At 42.6% G+C, this 15588-nt stretch overlaps 1 protein-coding gene across 1 annotated transcript; it reads left to right on the top strand.

The window, feature by feature from the left end:
* The first annotated feature begins 4849 nt into the window (after positions 1–4849).
* On the top strand, positions 4850–14224 carry LOC306918750 (protein FAM72A). Its single transcript, XM_079531617.1, has 4 exons — positions 4850–5809; positions 6984–7061; positions 8926–9050; positions 10687–14224. Exons 1-4 carry the CDS (start codon positions 5658–5660, stop codon positions 10779–10781), a joined length of 450 nt encoding a protein of 149 aa, XP_079387743.1. The 5' UTR covers positions 4850–5657; the 3' UTR covers positions 10782–14224.
* The last annotated feature ends 1364 nt before the right edge of the window (positions 14225–15588 follow it).

The raw sequence follows: 15588 nt of genomic DNA, 5'->3' as shown, positions 1-15588 counted from the left end.
CAAATGGGTTTACAATAAGAGAGTGTACACATAGTAAAATGTGTTAGTTGCGTGCCGGTGTGTCGTGCTCAGCAAATAGAAGATCTACAAGCTTGTTGTGAACTTGTATATCTGCTATTAACCGCAGCGCAGGCAAACACCAGTGTGTGCAACCAAGTACAAATCAGGCTTAGGAATGGTCCATTTGGTTCAATTTATTTGTACACTCTTGGCTCGTCCAATCTCTTCAGTAAACTTACAGTTGATTTACTAGGAGGACCCCCCCCCACACCCTGAGGCTTTACATTTAGTTTGAATTGTGAAAACAGCCGAACTAAAATCTCACTAATAATGGATAGGCTATTTTCACACTGTTTGCCTCTTTCTTAAGCCCAAACCGCACCAATGTAACTAGCCGCAACTCCTTCCTTGTTGCAACAAAACAGTTTTAAGTTCAACGGCACCAATGCAACTCCTTTTCAACTGCCATTGGGCATATCATGGCAAGTAGTTGCACGTTGCAAGGCGTTGCATGGCAAATCATTGGTGCAGTTTGGGCTTTAGCCGTGTGTAATTACCCTGTATACACTAGTATTACTATTAATACACTACTGTCTGTCGGTTTGTTTTGTTGAGGGAGAAAACCCTCAACATTAAGTTAATCACCTGGGGACCCCCAGGGGCTCCTCCATGGGGACCCCCAGGGGCTCCTCCAGTCCTGACCCCCGGTTTGGGAACCACAATGATGTACAGTAGCTACACACTCGGTGTTCCTTTATCCAACCGTGTGTGTGTGTGTGTGTGTGTGTGTGTGTGTGTGTGTGTGTCTGTGTGTGTAACTCCAAGAGTTGTAAGAAGGGTTCCACTTGTACCAAATCTCTTCATCTCAAGTGCAAACCTATGGAAGACCCCCCTCACATTTGAGCAAGAATCGTACAGCACTACACCCCCCCCCCCCCCCCCCCCACACACACACACACACACACACACTACTGTAACTCCATTAACACACACACCCAGTCAGATCAGATAATAAGCCACGTGGAGAAGCCGTTTCTAGACTGACCCCGTGTCGTAAAGCTCACGACATGACCATCGATCCAGCAGTTAACCGTCTGTCGTACAGTACTATACCTCCATACTTCTTCTCCCTCCTCTATCTACCCGCTAAAAACCCTTACATCTGTCGCCCACTCCCCTCCCGGCTCCAGCAGCGCGCGCACACACACACACACACACACACACACACACACACATGACCCAGTCCTTGCCTCAGACAGACAGACAGACAGACAGGCCAGAGCACACCATCCCGTCATAATATATTTCCATGTTTACAACAATCATTCTATAAACCTTTTCATTTGTGTTTTGTTTAAGAGAATCAATGGCCACACGCACGCACGCACGCACACACACATACACACACCATCACATGGTAACAGCAGCAGCACATTGGATAGCAGGATACGGGCTCTTTAATAGCTCGCCACACCACCAGCAGCAGAACGCACACACGCACGCACGCACAGAAAAGAGAGAAAACGCCCTGCGTTGTTCGAAAGGCTGCCTGCATTCAATGCATGCATGTCGGGATCCAATCCGAAGCCTCCGGGTACAACAATCTATCTCTCCACACACACACACACACACACACACACACACTACCTTTAGATTGTACACTTTGTTTCTCTCCCTCCCTCTCTCTCTCTCTCACACACACACCGACACACGCCATGTCCGCATGCATGCAAAAGCAACACATTCATTGCTAAAACATGCACTTGTTTATAGTGTCTTTGATTTGATGGCCACCATGCGTGTGTGTGCATGGTGTTAAAACGACGCCACCACGCGTGATGATGACATATTAGTCCACAGATCATCAAGACAAGACGTGTATAAACCATTAAACAATAGTCATACATAATGACATCTTTAGTGCACCGCCGCTTATGTAGTAGCTACATTTATTTTATAAAAAAAGAATGCGTGTTCAAAGATAGACGTTAGAATAATAGATACAGAGAGACGTTATATTAGGGAATGAGTAGCTCTGGTCCATATAGCGAGCTATAGGGAATGAGATAAGATTGTGGAACAATTAAGGCTATTATTCAAGCTATTATATAATGGAAACCCATATGCACTCATTTCACACTCACAGGAGAGAAAAAAACTAACAAAGCAATGCTTATGATTTATGATTATGGCCACATCATCGCTGACACACACACACACACACACACACACACACACACACACACACACACACACACACACACACACACACACACACACACACACACAGGTTGTTTCCATGTCTGGAAAAGCTTTTAAACGAAAACAATAAAAAGTTATATGCCTACCTTTAACTTGGGTCTCATATTCGGCCACTATCTCCTTTTCCTTTCGGAATTTAGCCGGAGACATCATGATGATGATGGATGATGACTGATAATAGTTTATTGTAGTCGATCAGAATCAGATCAAACACTTTGATCAGGAAGAGGAGGAGGAGGGGAGGGTCTCCGAGGAAGAGGGGGGGTCCGGGGTGGGGAGGAGGTTCCTTATCCTCACGCAGCAGGATTATAGGTATATATCGATCCAAAGTCCAAAAGAAGAAGAAGGGTTTGATCAGATTTAGTGATCAATGGAAAGGAGAGAAGCGGTGTGGAGGAGTATTGTCTCTGTTCACTCTGCTAGTGTGGATGCATTGTGAACACCTCCTCTCTCTATGTCTCTCTATCTCTCTCTCTCTCTCTCTCTCCCTCCCTTCTCCTCAAAAACCGGTTCCAGTGCAAACAAAGTGGTTCATTCCTCCGGCAATCCTCCCGAAAAACAACTAAACAAAAACACCACACCGGTAAACTTCGTCATCGATCGATGGATGGATGGATGGATCAGCAGCACGTACAGCAGCAGAACCCGCGGTGTTGTGTGTTGTGTGCCAGCCTGAGGAGCGATGGACTCCCAAAAGTTTAGTAATCCACTCCAGAGAGAGAGAGAGAGAGAGAAAGTCCTCCTCCTCCTCAGTCAGTGTGATGTATGCATGATGTCTGATGGTGAGCTGCTCTCCTCTCGCTCGCTCTCTCGCTCTCTCTGCTTCCCCCTAGAGGACTGATACGAACAACAGGGTGGGAGAGAAGAGAAGAGGATGTTTAGTCCACGGCTCGACGGCTGGGTGCCCACTGGCACTGGTGCCACCGTGCCATCACTGGCACACTGGCACATAAGTGTGAGAGACGATTTTTGCTAAAAATAAAATGTTTTTTTTTCTTTCTTCTAAAGTACATTACATTAGAGTCTCCTCACATGAGTCACACAATGTTGTCTAAATGCATTTGAAATTAAATACATTTTTTACTTTTCAGGATTCCAATATATATATATATATATATAAATAATAATAATATAATCCAATGTAAATGATTTATACCTGTTCTGTGTTGTTTTCTCAAGACAACAAACCTACTTGGAATTGTAGGCCAGTCAATCTAAGATTTGTCCCAAAATAAATTTCAATCGTAATCATTCAAGGTTTTGTATGATCCTTAGGGAGTTAGGGTCATCCAAATAACATATTGAAAACGGTGAATTATATAAACTTTGGATCATGGTAAATTCAGGGGTTGAAAGTTGGGTATTAACATCCTATATAAGGCAAAAATGTCTATGCTTTAAATTGCATGTAATCTGTCAAACTAGGGGTTATTCATGATTCTGAATCCATTGCAAGCATTAGTTTTGCAAAAACAAAACACTCCTTGGGCTATAAACGGCCATAGCCGTCATCACAAATGTGATGAGGTCAGCACATTTGGGCACATTAAAGGCAAGTGGCTATGGCCGTTTTTAGCCCAAGGAGTGTTTTTCGTGCAAAACTAACCCGTTAAATGCTACTTAAAGCATACCGGTAATTCAAATTAGACATTTTTGCCGATGTTAATAGTACCCAACTTTCAACCCCTGAATTTACCATGATCCAAATTGATATAGGCCTAATTCACAATTTTGAATATGGCATTTGGATGACCCTAAGGATCATAAAAAACCTTGAATGATCCATCCCCACTTTGCTATGTGGAGTTTGTGGACCAGCATTGATTGATTGAAATATGTATTAACAGTTTGCAGAATTACAGTACATTTCAAGCACAAACTCAATACAACACAAGATAGACCTTTGTTGACCCCCGGAGGTGAATTAATGTCATGGCATCAGGCCAGTTAGTACTGGCGTTCACAAATGAGTTAGGAAAATCAAATGGAATAAAAAAATAAAAATCACGATTTCTGGTCCAGAATGAAAACGAATACATTCTCTGCTGAGGTCAGAATTTTAAAGAGTTAGTGCGCAGTCCGTGTCATACCTCATACCTGAAGCTTAGTATACTCTTTGCATGTTGCTTGCCTCAGTCTGATGAATTGAAAGTGGAGGACCCTGATGTAAACAAGTCTTAGTGCTTTTCATGGTTATCCTACGCAGTAGCAGTTTTTGTGTTGACCGTGTCCATTCTACATACAATGTTCAGTCAATCAGGGCCAAGACGACACATTTCACATATCAATACCATATGGGTGGGCAAATTCTATATTACATCCCTAGATTACGTTTTGATATGCTATGCTTTATAGCATTTATACAGTTTAGATAATGTAAAATAGTATTTCATTGCGGTATCAATACTTTTTGTTTCCACCACTGGTCTCTCGGGCTCTCGGCGCGGCGTCCAATCGGAGCCAGCAAGGGGCGGGCCTTAGGGGGGGGGGGGTCGTTTTGTTTGTCCAATCGGAGCCGGCGAGGGGCGGGCCATGAGGGATTGTTTCAGGAAGTGTTTTTTTAAATAGCAGGAAGTTGTGACAACAACAAAGCTGACAGACAGCTGGACGTAAAACAGCGGTAGCCTGTTAGCTTAGCGTCAAGCTAAACAACATCAACCTGGAGCAGGAAGAAGAAAGAAACAACAGAACACCACAACGCGATAAATGACTAAACCAAGGAGGAAAAAACACATTTTAATTATTGTGTTATTGTTGTACCTGCCAGGTGTTTTTTAGACCATACGTCGGTTCAGGTTCATCTTGAACGTTGAATTATAATCCAAGCAGCAGCAGATAGCAGCCAGTTGTTGCTTCCTTTTAACCAGTAGCTAGCCACGGTTGTAGCTATAACGGCTAATCATTACGTTATATTGTTGTATCTAACTTCTTGTTGTTATTATTCAGAAACAAGAAGTTCAGAACGAGGTGCAGTGAATTGAGGAAAAAAAGAAAAAAACCGTCGGCATTGCATGCTGCCTCCTGACTCGTGTGGTTTAGCAGGTTTACAACAGGTTTAGAACAGACACGGAGAGAGAAGCAGAGGACAGATCATTTAGACAGATTGTTTAGCTGAAAGAGGACAAACGGAGAGAGAGAGGCAGATAAAAGATCATTTTAGCTGAAGAGGCTTCATAACAAACACACTGAGAGAAGCAGAGGACAGATTATTTAGCTGAAAGAGGACAAACGGCGACAGAGAGGCAGATGACGGATCATTTTAGCTGAAAGGAACCATCACACAGAGAGGGAATCAGAGATCAACAAACAGAGAGGGCACATCATTCAGCTGAAGAGGGTTCACAACAACAAACGGACACGGAGAGGACAAATCAACAAACGGAGGCCGGAGCATCATGTCTACATCCAACGCCAACTTCAAGAACAAGTGTGTGGCTCAGGTGAGCTGCATCTTCTGTGAAAGCGTGCTGTGCACCAGGGGGATGAAGGCTGTGCTGCTGGCAGACACTGAGATCGAGCTGTTCTCCACCGACATTCCACCCAACAGGTAAGATCTATCATCTAACGGTGTTTTTAATCCAACCCTAGTGTTCATGTCCAGGTCCATTTTACCACCATTATGATGACTGATGAGATTTAGCCTCTCAGACCCAAAACTTAGAATATTTTGTTATTGTTATAGTTGAATAAAGATGTTGTCCACATGCTTCCATGCTTTATTGGTGTTGGTACCATTGGGACAGGCTAACTTTGATTCAAAATATCAATTCTTCTACATTCTCTAATTGTGTAGACTTCTTGTAAATTATGGAGATTGAGAGTGTAAAATGAAACCCTTTACGGCTTACGGGTCCATTTGGTTTAATTTTACGCTCTCGAGAGTTAAAACGTATATAAGGGTCCATTTGGTTACCAACTCTCCATTTAGCTGGGGACCACCTGGAACACCCTCAAGGACCACTGGTGATCCCCGGATCACTGGTCGAAAACCACATCTGGTCCAGGGTTGTCTTCAACCCAGGGGAAAACATTTCCTTTGAAAACCCTCCTTGTTTTCGCAAATGTTTTTTTTTTAATACTGTACTGAGATTTGCTTAACTTAACTAACCCTAGCATCCCTATTCTGAGGAGAACTTTAGCCAAAAGAATGCAGATCTACAAGCTCACAATATCTTGTGCTATGAGGTGTTGTTGAGCTTGTAGATCGGCTAGTTTCAGCTAAAGAGGTTTGGTGTAGAGGAAAGAAAATGCCAGACCAAGTACAGTGAAATAAGTATAGATTCAGATTTTATTGGAGGGGAATAGACAGTAAAGTGGTTAAATGACAGAAAATCCACATTCACATGAATCCAACTGACGACAGTGCTGTCAAGCAAATCTCTTTGAATCTGAAATTAATGAAAAGGTTTAATCTGCAACACAGAGTTGTATACAATATATGGTGGGGGTGGGGTTTCCTGGTTCATATCTCTCTCAGCTAAGGAGGTCCTTGGTCTGAAAAACGTTGAATCTACACAGTAGATTCAACATATATTATTAACATTGATTGATTACTTACCAAGAAAGCACTATAGCTGTTTATAGAGCTTGTTGTTTAACTCTGAAATTGTAGCCAATGTAAATGTATTACACTCTCAGAGTTACAAATGGATAGATTTGATAGGTTTTTCTATATATGTAATGTTATTTATTATTCTATTGTATCATTTTCTTCCTCTAAGGACTGTTGACTTTGTGGCCAGCTGCTACTCCACAGAAAGCTGCCGATGCAAACTGAGAGACATTGCCTGTTTGAAGTGGTAGGTATCCTATGGGTGGATGGAGGAGAGAGAAGCCCTCGGGGCTTTGTTTGGTCAGACCATCTGCCTCTGCAAGATGCTCTGACCAAAACACCAAGACGACCCCAGGCAGAACTGACTAGCACACACATGGCACAGATGTTTCAGTGTGCTAGTAGCATTACACATTTAGGTTGACAATTCATTGTCTCATAAATGATTGTGATTAATGATTTTATTGTGTTATTTTTTTTTTGGTGTGTTGGAAATTGGAACATGAATAGAAGTTACATTTCTGTTTTTCTTTTATGCTTCGTGATAACGTGCACAGGGCAGATATGACAAATAACTGAAATATACCAAGAAATTACTGGTATTTTTATACATTTTACACTTAAAAAAGAAGCGGAAATAGCTGATCTGCAAGCTTACAGCGTGTTACTTTTGGTGCGTTGTAAGCTTTTAGACCTGCTATTTCTGCTTTTTTCCCCCATGTATGTATGTATGTATGTATGTATGTATGTATGAAAATGTTTCAACATGGCCAATTGTCCATGATTATGACAAAAATAATTACGATTAACTCAAATTGTAATTAGACTATTATGCAATAATTAAGACAACCCTACAGTGTTAATTCTGTTGACTAAGACTATAAGACTAAGATAGGCTAAGACTAAAAAAGTTCCGGTGACTAAATAGGACCAAAACTAAATTATTATTCAAAAGACTAAATCAGAATTTGCTGTCGGTGTTAACTGGTGTGCTATTGTTATAATTTATTATTACTATATTAATATCAGTTGGCTTATTTATTTCTACGGATGAAGCTTCAGCAAAGTGTGTGTTGTTTTTTTTTAGAAAAGTTGTGTTGTTGAGCTTTTCTTTTGTACTCCCAAAGCCTTTGTTACAGTAAACAGCCCAGGGAGATGAAAACAACAAACATGGTGGATAATAGTGGTGTTGGCACTTTAACAGGTGTCACTATAAAATGCAGACAAGGGGGTTTGTTTTGTTTCATTGTTCTCTCTCTCTCGCTCTCTCTCTGTGTCTGTCTGTCCGTCTCTGTCAGTCTGTCTCTCTCTGTCGGTCTCTGTCTGTCTGTCTGTCTATCCGTCTGTCTCTTTGTCGGTCTGTCCATATCTGTCTGTCTGTCTCTCTCTGTCGGTCGGTCTGTCTCTCTCTCTCTCTGCTGTAATGTTGTGGGCCGGCTATCACGTTGTTGTTCCACCAACGTGCTTTTAGTGGCATACACGCAGACCAACCGTTATTCAGCATTTACACTGGGGATTAACTTGCTTTTGGAGTTGGCGGCTACTGAAAGTGTGCGTGCGTGTGCGCGTGCGACGAGCGTGCATGCAAATAAACAGGATACAGTAGGTGGGCTCTACACCGGATCTGAGCAGTGAAACAGAAATGAGAGGGAGTTTAAAACATTTGAGAGATAATAGTCGTCTACTTTTAATCCATTTAGACCCGATTCAAAAAATGTTTTATATATTATGTCTAACAAATTCAGCATTTTCTTCTATTTGTTTTACAACACTGTTTTCTCTTTTCAATACAGTAGCAAATTACTGAACTTTTTTTTAAATCAACTCTTTGTTTGCGCCCTCTGCTGTTTACATTGCGCAATTGTTTTTTATATCGGTTTAAATTGTCACCGGTTTGAATCGATTTAAGATGAATGGTTACATGCCTGAGCCAAAGTATAAAATAATAAATAGTTGAGTAAAATATAAAAAACATCACACAGATGCACACTTTCCTGGTTTTATTGGGTTAATTAACAGGTGCTCACTATAAAATGCTGACAATTTGTTTTCTTTTCATTGCCCCCTCTATCTCTCTCTCTCCATCTCTCTCTCTCCCCCCTCTATCCCAGTGGTAATGTGGTGGGCTACCACGTGGTCGCTCCCTGTAAGCCGTGTCTGCTGTCCTGTAACAACGGACACTTCTGGATGTTCAACAGTGACGCCGTGTCCACTCTGAACAGACTGGACGCCACAGGTTAGTAAACCTTGTCCAAGCTTCGTTTCCCACAAAGTATACAGTAGTAGAGCTAAGCCCCGCCTACTGGACGGCCAGTGGTTCCAGCTCGTGCTGTTCCATACATCCGGGCTGGGAAGAGTTGGACATTGGCAGTGGAGGGAATTACACAGGAGGGGGGCAGGGAGGGAGCCCCCGAGCTCCTGGGCATGGATGAAATGCATGGCAGTGGAGTGGACGGAGCTGGCTGGACCAGCTCATAATAAACAAACACTAATGTATGAACGAATACGACCTTTCCCATATAATCGGTTCAGGAATATAAAAAAATACATTTAACACATTATTGTTTGCTGTGTTGCTTTTTGATGTGTACGGTTGTGTAATTGTATAGAGGTAGCCAATCTAAAGAGTTCAATGTACGCTTCTGAACGTGCCAAGTATCGCGACTCCGACTCGCGAGAAAGCTGCACAGTTTCCTGCCTGGCAACCAAATCTTGCGATACCTCCTAGACAGAAACAATACCTGCTGCTGTTTAGATGCCTCAATATGTACTGTGCACATCGACAAGCAAGTGATTAGAAAACCACCTGTCATATGTCTTCTTTTGTATTCCTGAACCGATTACATGACAAAGGTCTCAATTGTTCATAAATCGTGTTTTTTCATGAGCTGGTCCAAACGGCTGCCATGTATTTCATCGAACTTCCGGTGCGAGATGTCCCTCTCCACTGCAGGCCTGAATCTGCTGCTGTGGGGAGAATAATGTTAAATGTCCCCGTGTCTGCAGGCCTGAATCTGCTGCTGTGGGGAGAATAATGTTAAATGTCCCCATGTCTGCAGGCCTGAATCTGCTGCTGTGGGGAGAATAATGTTAAATGTCCCTCTCCACACAGGCCTGAATCTGCTGCTGTGGGGATAATGTTAAATGTCCCTCTCCTCCACACAGGCCTGAATCTGTTGCTGTGGGGAGAATAATGTTAAATGTCCCTCTCCTCCACACAGGCCTGAATCTGTTGCTGTGGGGATAATAATGTTAATTGTCCCTCTCCTCCACACAGGCCTGAATCTGTTGCTGTGGGGATAATAATGTTAAATGTCCCTCTCCACACAGGCCTGAATCTGCTGCTGTGGGGAGAATAATGTTAAATGTCCCTCTCCTCCACACAGGCCTGAATCTGCTGCTGTGGGGAGAATAATGTTAAATGTCCCTCTCCACACAGGCCTGAATCTGCTGCTGTGGGGAGAATAATGTTAAATGTCCCTCTCCACACAGGCCTGAATCTGCTGCTGTGGGGATAATAATGTTAAATGTCCCTCTCCACACAGGCCTGAATCTGCTGCTGTGGGGAGAATAATGTTAAATGTCCCTCTCCACACAGGCCTGAATCTGCTGCTGTGGGGATAATAATGTTAAATGTCCCTCTCCTCCACACAGGCCTGAATCTGTTGCTGTGGGGAGAATAATGTTAAATGTCCCTCTCCACACAGGCCTGAATCTGCTGCTGTGGGGATAATAATGTTAAATGTCCCTCTCCTCCACACAGGCCTGAATCTGTTGCTGTGGGGAGAATAATGTTAAATGTCCCTCTCCTCCACACAGGCCTGAATCTGTTGCTGTGGGGAGAATAATGATAAATGTCCCTCTCCACACAGGCCTGAATCTGCTGCTGTGGGGAGACCTGCCCGAGTTGGACGACAGTGACAACGAGGAGTCGGAGAGCCCTTCGGAGGAGGAGTGCATTAGGTAGAGAGACACTGACACATCATCTGAGAGAGAGAGAGAGAGGAACCAGAGAGCTGCTGACGAGACAAACCTCTTAAACCGAAGCAGAGCAGATGATCGACGGGAGGAAAGCAGAGCGGCCTTAATCCATGACCATGCCTGTCTAATCACTTACTGTCACATACCGTATACCGTTTTCTCTCCTTTTATTTCTGTGGGTCATCATAGGACACCGGACAAGTGCATTCCATCCGCCGCATTTCAACATTTTGAGTGTTTTTTTGCTAAAAAAACCAACTCTTTGAGTCCCTGGATGGGCTGGTGAGCTGCGTTGAGCGTAGGGAAGCGTACAAGCACACTTTTATTTTGTATTATGAAAGCTGGATCGTAGATGGTTTCCATTTCTTTGACATTTGTCACTCACAACAACCTGTTTTGATTTGAGTGAAAGGTGACTCACAGGCATACTGTATGAGAGGTTCCTCAGTCATATATATATATATTTATATATTTATTTTAGGTTGATAATTCACGACGACAGTCCTGTTTTGGATTAGATGAATTCAGCGTTTACATTAAGTATGAAGTTCACCAGTCGTCCCTCCTCCTCAACACAGTGGTATAATAAATCACATTCAGAATAGTGAATATGCTTTGCTGCAAACGGCAAACTCTCATTGAAGACGAGGCTTCTATCTTGGCCGTGTGATCGATTGCTAACTGAACCGTGTGCTTTTTTTTCAACTCTTTGTATATTTAGAGAAATGGCACAAAACCCACTAACGTCTACCTACAGATTGCTTGCTTTTTAGGGCATATCTATTTATCTAAATCTTAGTAAATGACGGGCTGTGGTTCGCACCAAAGCTGCAGTCTTCTGACACGCTTATCGTATGTGTCTGTTACAAACCTATATGTCTTTGACATGCGGTAGAAACCGTCCGTTGGTTCTGTTTGTAGCCGTGTGCACTGCACAGAGAAAGTCATTTTAATAAAACCCCTGCTTTATTTTTTGCCAAGAGTCCATATCCATCAAAGTGTTCATAACTCACTCTAGTAATTGGCATAGGGCTAAAAATCCCAAATGAATGAAATTGCAATTTTGGTAACTGGTTAAAAAAAAGGCCATCTTTTCTTTATTCCAAATCACTCAGATTTATAAATGCAGCGTTATAAAGTGATTCAATGTTATGTATTATTCTGTTTCCTTCACAGACACAATTATGAAGGGCTAACTTGACCATAATGTAACCTGCTTCACCCAGCAGATGGCTGGCTGCTCAGATGGGGCTGTTAAGGCCTATTCATAGTTTTAGGCAAAGAGGTGACCACCGAAAACTACAACATGACGCCACTGAGCCGCGGTGATTAAGCGCTTCACCGCTCACCCAAACACATGTCTCTGTTTTTAGTAACCACGGTTTGGTGGTTTAACCTTATCGCCTAAAACTGAAGGAGTATGAATATATAGTCCTTCAGAGGCATGCCACAAATTCTCAGCCAAGCCACGTTGAGACCCCCTCCAACCCGTTTTCTTACACGGGGGGGCTTAGAACAGAAGTCAAGGCAACAGATGATGTGGGAGGTGGCGGATGGGCCCAAATCTAGATTTTGTGGCAGCACAATCATTTTATCATCATGTCCTCGTTTTAATCATCATGTCATGTCGGTGCTTATTATGTCTTCAGGAAGCGTTTAGAGCCCCTGAATGAATGAATGAATGAATGAGGAAAAGTTCAGCCTATATTTAGCAAAAGCTGCTGCTAAAGTGGCTTAAGGTGTGTTCAGACTAGAGTTTAAATATTCGCCTCGGTTCGTCCCGTTTGTGCTGCTGCGCCAGGTCGCGCTGCGCCCGTTCGCAGCGCTCGCGCAACTGCTCGTCTTTGCATTGACATTGTATGTAATCGCGCCGCTCTAACCATCCATGTCTGAACGCACCTTTACACTACCTAGAATGTCACACGTGTTATGAGAAGGATAATGGAAGTAGTAGGCCTTCCACCTTGAATTCACACGTGTTATGAGATGGATAATGGAAGTAGTAGGCCTTCCACCTTGAATTCACACGTGTTATGAGAAGGATAATGGAAGTAGTAGGCCTTCCACCTTGAATTCTCAAACATAAGGCCTTTTCAGACAGACTGCGACTGACGCGCCTAATCATTTTCAATGAGAGGCGTATTTTCGCGGGCGCGGCCCCGTGAAATTGTCGTGCTCGTTGTGTGTGTGTGTGCGCACATCATGCGACTAGACCCGTGAGCTTCCTTTTTTTCACGCTACACGCCCCTCATGAGCAGACCAGTCGCTGATCCAGGCGCCTCCGTCACTCGCTCCCTGTCTGAAAGGACCTATACAGTACAGATACTGTAGCTTATCGTTGTGGAAGGATCTGCTTTGTGGAAAGGAACCTAAAACAAAGCTGTGCACTCAGTGGAGCACAGATCTCCACCAATAGGCATGGCCCGGCCCATTGTTTTGTGCGTGTGTGTGTGTGTGTGTGTGGACTGTGGAGCGTGCATGTGATCCTGACATCATTGTGGCATTGTGTGCAACTGTGCACATGTATGAAAAAGACATTGGGGGGGGGGGGCTGTGTTGTTACCAGATGCTGATTGTTGACGCCTTGTGTCAGTTCTGTTTGTATAGGACCGGAACACAGAACACACATTTACAGTAGGTGAGAACATCCATGTCAGCATGGGTCTAGTCCTTAGAGTATATATGAATAGAGACGGCACCCGGATGAAACCCTGAGGCGAAATGGACATAGTGGCCGAATTTGATATTGCAGCGTGGGCCCAAACACATGAACGCGCTGGTCCGTTGACTATCATTGTGCACGTTCACGATGACACGTGAACGCTGAATGCCTGCAATGATAGTCAGCGGCAGCGCATTCATGTGTTTGGGCCCAATCCATCCCAGAATGCACTCTGTTCCTACCCAGAATGCACAGTGAAATCGCCTCATGCGCTTTTGAGCAACTTAATGCAAGTGGATGGGAGGAGAAATCTGGTGCCGTCTCTATTCATATATACTCTAAGGTCTAGTCTCGCGTAGCCAGACAACTATTCCACACGGAACTACACCTCTGGAAATTCATGAAAATAAATGTTAAAATATTTTTAGAGCTTTTTTTTTTTTTCTTTTTTTTCCTAATAAGCTGCAAGCTATATATGTTTAGATGATTTCTATTTATAATACGATGCAAAGACGAAACGGAAGTGGGGAGGAGGCTTCACTTCCGCTATATCGCTTGCTCATGATCCGAGCTTCCGTTGCGCCAGATTGTATGACGGTAGCATTTGAACATTGCGAGAGGCAGCGGTCTGGCCACGCGAGACTAGTGTGAGTCATGCGTGCTTCAAATGTAGGGTCAAAGGCCCCATTCCTTTGGAAGCCAATCGATATGGAATGTCTGCAAAGGCGTGGCTTTTATATGGCAGGGTGTTACGCCCTTATATGGCAGGGTGTTACGCCCTTATATGGCAGGGTGTTACGCCCTTATATGGCAGGGTGTTACGCCATGAACCGATACAAGAAAAGCAAGCATCAAGAAGACATTTTGAGGGCACAAACTATATATGGCTCAATTAAGACTCGTAGGCCAATATGTAAAGCAGGCTTGACTTCCTTGGCCTACTGCCATGTGCTCAAGAAATGTTGCCACTGGTAGTTTCCCAAACAGTGGGTTGGGACCCATTTATGGTTCAGACACATTTTCAACGGTCCCTTATTTATTTTTTCTTTCCCATATTTTGATTTGAATTTTTATTTCAAAACATTTTCAATAACATTCCTAAAAATTCTAAAGTTTTCATGAATTAATACCAAATTAAAATATGTTTCTAAGTAATTTCTTGAATAAGTAAAAGCACATTTTAAGAAATTCCATGAATTAGAAAACATGTAGATCTTTCACTATAGTTTGAGTCCCGGGCAAACATCTAAGTTCTCTTTTGGATCATGGGCTAAAAACTTTGGGAACCACTTGTCTAGTGCTTATACTGTAGCAACATTAATGCCAGGCAGGCAGGGGTGAAAAACGATAATCCCCGGGCCGCCAGCAGAGAAAAAAAACATAACAAAATCCTTTACTGTCATTGATGCCCTTCAGTGGTGACGGAACTGATCGTCGGAAAGACTTGCACACCAAATAGAAAATCTGTCTGATCTTTATGGTCAAGTTCATGATAACGTGTGTGTATATAATACAGTATCTATCTTATCTATCACTTAAGGACACGGTTTAAGAAATCGATCTGCTAGTTATTTATAAAATTCACATACCAAATATGTATAACCACTTAGAAACGTTTTTGGTTTACAATGTTTGTTTACAAATATGATGTTTTGTAATGTGCTGTAGTGATTTTTCTTTCACCTATATTTAACATTTCATTTGTGTTGTAGTGCTCTTTACTATAAGTTAAAATAAAAAGATTTATTTGTACAGTTCTTACCTCATGAAGGTAAACAACCTGCGAGCTTCCTCTGGCTAGGACAATATAGTGAGATAATCACACAGAGTATTTAAATGATAGGAACATTGTGAATATATTAACCTGCTGAAAATGTATATTTTGAAATTGCACTGAAACTGCATTGGGTAGCTTGAACAAAACGTTCTTTTTTTAATGCTTGTTAAATGAATAAACTTTGTTTTCCCAAAATATCTACGGATGATTTTATTTATTTACAATAAAGTGTTTTTCAAACCTTTTCATAAGGTCCATTATTTGACATTTGAGCCACAGACCACCATTTGATGAGATTTAGCCTCAGACCCAAAACTAAAGAATATTTAGTTATCGTTGGATAGGATTTTGTCC

This window comes from Electrona antarctica (genome assembly GCF_951216825.1).
Source record: "Electrona antarctica genome assembly, contig: scaffold_305, whole genome shotgun sequence".
Taxonomy (NCBI): Eukaryota; Metazoa; Chordata; class Actinopteri; order Myctophiformes; family Myctophidae; genus Electrona; species Electrona antarctica.
Note: the sequence above shows the minus strand (reverse complement) of the source record. Positions and strands in the feature narration are given on the sequence as shown.

Coding starts and splice junctions, on each gene's coding strand:
- LOC306918750 (XM_079531617.1), top strand. CDS start 5,658: ATGTCTACATCCAACGCCAACTTCAAGAACAAGTGTGTGGCTCAGGTG. Junction 5,810..6,983: donor ACCGACATTCCACCCAACAG/GTAAGATCTATC, acceptor TCTTCCTCTAAG/GACTGTTGACTTTGTGGCCA. Junction 9,051..10,686: donor GAACAGACTGGACGCCACAG/GTTAGTAAACCT, acceptor CTCTCCACACAG/GCCTGAATCTGCTGCTGTGG.